The 4967-nt window shown below is 39.1% G+C and overlaps 1 protein-coding gene across 1 annotated transcript; it reads right to left on the bottom strand.

The window, feature by feature from the left end:
- Positions 1–3822: 3822 nt before the first annotated feature.
- LOC103730405 (taste receptor type 2 member 41) lies at positions 3823–4749 on the bottom strand. The gene has a single exon (XM_008828627.1). It carries the CDS (start codon positions 4747–4749, stop codon positions 3823–3825), a length of 927 nt encoding a protein of 308 aa, XP_008826849.1.
- Between the last annotated feature and the right edge of the window lie 218 nt (positions 4750–4967).

Raw genomic sequence — 4967 nt, 5'->3', positions numbered from 1 at the left:
AATGTAGCTGAGATACACACAAAAAAATCAACAAATTAAAAAGAGGAGGAAGCATAAAAATTTGTTTCATGTTAATTAGTAGAGGTGATAAACATTGCCATTGAAATCTACCTGATGACTTTATAGCCATACTCAGGTGTCAAGAATCCGAGTGTAACCGACTATGACCGGTAATAATCAGATACATAGAGATTAGCGATGCATGTGCAAATATCTAAATGTTAGTAGCATTAAAAACGAGTCTTTCTGTAGGAAACAGTATATTTCAAAATGAAATGGAGATCTTTTTTAAAGATCAAAAACTCATTCAATTTTATGTCTTACAGGGCTTATACTGAGTTCAATATTGTATAACTGTATTAATTCAACATTGAAACTAAAATTTTTATAGCCATTTTTGAAAGAGCTGTATCTTTGCTCTGGAAACTGTTATTGAGCATATTAAACTTGTCTTCTCAAAAATTTTAAAATAATATTTAAAAATGTAGAAAACAGCATATTTTAAAATGAAATGGAGATCTTCTTTAAAGGGTAAAAATTCATTCAATTTTATATCTTACAGGGTTTATACTGAGTTCAATATTGTATAACTGTACTAATTCAACTGTGAACCTAAGAATTTACAGCCACTTTTGAAAGAGGTGTATCTTTGCTCTGGAGTGTGCTACTGAATATGTTAAAGCTGTAACGAAATGCTTCTTCTAATCATGTGGTTGTTAAATTTTCAAAAAATTTAAAAAATAATAATTCTTAAAAGCATAAAAATTTGCTCTTTTTCATAATTAGTAGATGTGAAAAACATTAACATTGGAATCTACCTGATGACTTTATATCCATGCTCAGATGCCAAGGAGCTCAGAAAGTAACTGACTGTGACCAGTAATAATCAGATATACAGAGATGAGAAATGCATGTGGAAACATCTTAGTGTCAATTGCATTAAAAATGAATTTTTCTGTATGAAACTGTGTATTTTAATAATGAATTGTAATCTTTATTAAAGGTTCAACTTCATTTAATTTTATGCCTTATAGGGTTTATACTGAGTACAATATTGTATAGCTGTATTCAACTGTTAACCTAAAAATTTACAGCCAAGTTTGAAAGAGATACATCTTAGCTCAGAAAATTGTTATTGAATATGTCAATGCTGATGTAATGAAATGCTTCTTCTAATTATGTGGTTATTAAACAAATAATAAATAAATATAAAAAATAAAAAAGACTATTACATAAGATAAACATAAATGGTTCAAAACATGTATGAAAATGCCAATCCTATCATGAGTCCTATAAATTATAAGTATATATATCTGGGTTCTTTTAACCAAATGAGTTGTTCAAAAATAAAAACTGTGAAAAGAAGCTGATTGCTGCTGGGGAAATAAATTGATGGTGATGAAAAGAGAGTGACAGTGACAGCTGTCTAAATTAGACAGGCACGTGCCATTTGACTTAATCCATTTCATAGGATTAGACTACAGCTCATTTGAATACATGAAAGATTACATATGTAGAAAATAATTCATTACTGTATTGTTTGTGTATGTTTATGGGTATGTAGTATGTGTGTGTGTGCGTGTGTGTGTGTGTGTGTGTGTGTGTGTGTGTGGTGAATGTACATGAGGGTGTGCAGGTACATACTCCAGTGCATGCACATGCAGAGGCCAGAGAAAAGACAAGGAGTGTCTTCCTCTGTTGCTCTCTGTCTTTTTGCCTTGAGATAGTCGCTCACTAGGCCAGAAGCTCACTATTTTAGCTAGGCTGGCTGGCCAGCAGGCTCTCAATATGCACCTGTCTTCACTCCCCAGTGCCAAGGTTACAGCCATGCACAGGTATGGTAGGCTTTTTACATGGACGCTGAGATTTGAACTCAAGTCCTCATGCTTGCAGAGCAAGCTCTCTTACCCACTGACCCATGTCTTCAGTCTATATTGTTATAATAGCAAAAGACAGGTAACCTGGATGACCACAGCATATGACTAAACCAACCATAGGCATCCATATCAAAGGGTGAAGAAACACTACATGTGCCCACACATGCAGACCTCTGAAATACACTGTGATGTGAGGAAATCAAAGGGCCAGATCAGCATACACACTGCAGAACCATTTGCAAAGCAAGACACAGAGACAACGTAGTTAATAAGGCATTTGGTTAGAAGTGTAGAGTTACCAGTACGTAAGTCAATCGATTGGCTCATTAGGTAGGTGTTAATATGGAACAAAATATCTCTAGAAGCACAAACAAAATGGATGAGTGACTCAAAAGAAAATCTGTAGAAGGGAGATGTTCTATATACAGTCATCAATACAGTTTGAGTTCTTAACCATTTTACTGTATTACCTATGAAAAATCCTAAATTTACAAACGTCAAACCATTTTTTTTTCAAATATTACAGTCCACGAGCCCATGTACACTTGGCAACATATACCCTGACCAAGACTGTTGTCACTCTTGGAGAAGATTACAATCTCTCTACATCAGGAATCCAGCTGCCCAGGAAACCAGCCTCGGAAATCTACATGTTGATGCCTTTACCAAAGCTTCCGATTGCCTTCCACACACGTCAGAATTTATTAAATAACAATGAATTCACAAGTTGCATCAATTTTTTGGCTTTAATTCACCAAATATTACTGATTCCACATGGTAGGCATGGTCACTGGGAATCACAGTTTCTTTTATTCCAAACTTAGTTATGAATATTAGCTCAAATCACACATTATACTTCACCCAATAACACACACACACACACACACACACACACTTGTACACAAACATGCACTGCGACAGAATGGTTGCATAAGGGTAAACAAGGTCACAAGTTTCAGAGAAGCCTTACAGAAGCCAAGAACTAAGAGCCGATACAAATTAGCAAAGATTTTTAATTTGCCTTCCAAACACCCATTTCTAATTAAAAATTTTTCCAAAATTCTTTTTTCAAAACCCTTGTATAAAAACTGAAGCAAGTAATTTAAAAACAATATTTGGAACATAAAATATTATAGGGTGATTCTCTCTTAAAAATACTAAAATGACATTTGGATATAAAATAAGTGAAATTCTTGAGTCTGCTTTTCTGAATAAAAGTTCATGTTTATTCAATACAGATGTGACTTTGTGACATTAGTTCAAGGGGAGAAAAAAAGTTCCCAAACACAGTTTGGAAAAATGAGAAATTCACAATGGGTTTTTTTCTAAAGGAATAATAAACATGGGACATTTCAGAGAGGAGAAAATCAAACACAGAGCAAGGCATGCGTCAAGAACGCTTCCAGGAAGCTTAACAAAAGTTTCTAAATTTCCCAAGAGACAAAGAATCTGCACAGAAGTGATTGGGGCTTCCAGTCCTGGCCACTGCAGTCACAGTCTCCTGCCCTTTGCGGCTCGGTATGGGCTGCTACAGGGTCCTCAAGAACACAGTCGCCTCTCCCTCCCACACCTTCCTCCAGCTATAGACACAAACATGTTTTAACTCCCAGTAGCTGGCTGAGGTACGGCAGGACAGTTGATTAAGGCTTTTAACTGATAACAAGGGGATAGAAAACATGAAAGTAACAAAAGATCTTGTATTTTGAGCTTCTGAGCAATACTGGCTCTCCAGGATTCAAATTTTCCATTTTAATAGTGTCCCTAGGCAAGGAGGAATGCTCAGAGTTCCCATGCTTTTCTCTCCTCTCTTCCCAGAGGAAGAGACCCATGGTATTATTTCCACGTCTGCCTGTGAAGACATTTCCATATGAGTTCACTTTCCATGGAGGTTACCCATGCCTGAGTCTCTTCTAAGGGTCTAGATAAAGAGCCCTTAAAGAGCCTTCTAGGCCACCCAGAAGCCCCTGGCCAATAGGAGTAACTTCCTCAACTTGCCACGAAACCTGAGATTGTTGGTGATAAGGATAAAAGGATGTACAGACATGCACAGGTAGAGTATAATCTGCCATGGCCAGTACCATGTGTTATCTGGGGAGATAAAGACTGTAGCATCAATAACCATGGACATGAATGACAGAGCATAAAGGACGAGGAAGAAGATAAGGGACTTCAGAGCTCTTCTGTGAACCTGAGTGCTGGGGTCCTGCAGGCTGTGGGCATTGTGCTGCATCCTTAGGGTATGTCTCCTGAGAGAACTGATCAACAGCAAAATTGAAACCAGAAAAAGAGAGCAAGGAATTGACATGTTGGCAAGTTTCAGAGGCATGAAATAGTCTATTTCCAGCTTTCTGTTCCACTCCTTAAAGGTTGTGTTCCCAGAGATGTTTCTAGGTAAGAATGCCTCATACACCGTGTGGGTCCGCCAAAAGAACATCAGAGTTATCATGAAGGACACCAGGACAGAGCCCAACAGGAGCCAGGGCACCAACCCTGAGAGCCTCCACTTCAACCACAGGAAGGCTGGGTGGGAGAAGTTAGCAATCTTGATACAGAACAGGACACTGAGCCAGGTGCCAAACCAGAAGGTAGCAGAGTTAAAGAAATCCCAGTGGAGACTAATGACCTGCCGGCCGAGACCGCTGGAGTACTCAACCAGGTGGAGGTAGTAGTAGAAGCTGTTCACCAGCCCAAAACACTGCTGGCAGAAGCGAGAGGCCCCTAAACCCAGGAGGATCATGTCGGAGGGGGGCAGCCTACCACATCTTAGCCATTCCCTGCTCAGCATCAGCACAATGAAGCCGTTGGCCAGGATCCCCAGGATGCACAGCAGGACAAAGAGCAACATGAAGAAGACTGTCAGTACTGGTACCATTTTAGCCCCTCCTCCAGTCACCACTGGATGCCTCGGTTCCTGGCCTCCTCCCTGCCCCCACCCACAGCCCCTCTCACTCTTCCCTGAAAGTTTGAGAGGAATGGTTGAGTTCTGCAACCAAGTCACAGCTTAGATGAGAAGGATGCTCAGGCAGTAGAGAAAAGGTGTGCTCTTGGCTCAACAGATTATGTAAATTTTCCCTGGGCTCAGGTACCACT

The sequence above is a fragment of the Nannospalax galili genome, unplaced genomic scaffold (assembly GCF_000622305.1).
Source record: "Nannospalax galili isolate Female #2095 unplaced genomic scaffold, S.galili_v1.0 scaffold233, whole genome shotgun sequence".
Taxonomy (NCBI): Eukaryota; Metazoa; Chordata; class Mammalia; order Rodentia; family Spalacidae; genus Nannospalax; species Nannospalax galili.
This window is presented reverse-complemented; position numbering and strand designations above follow the sequence as displayed.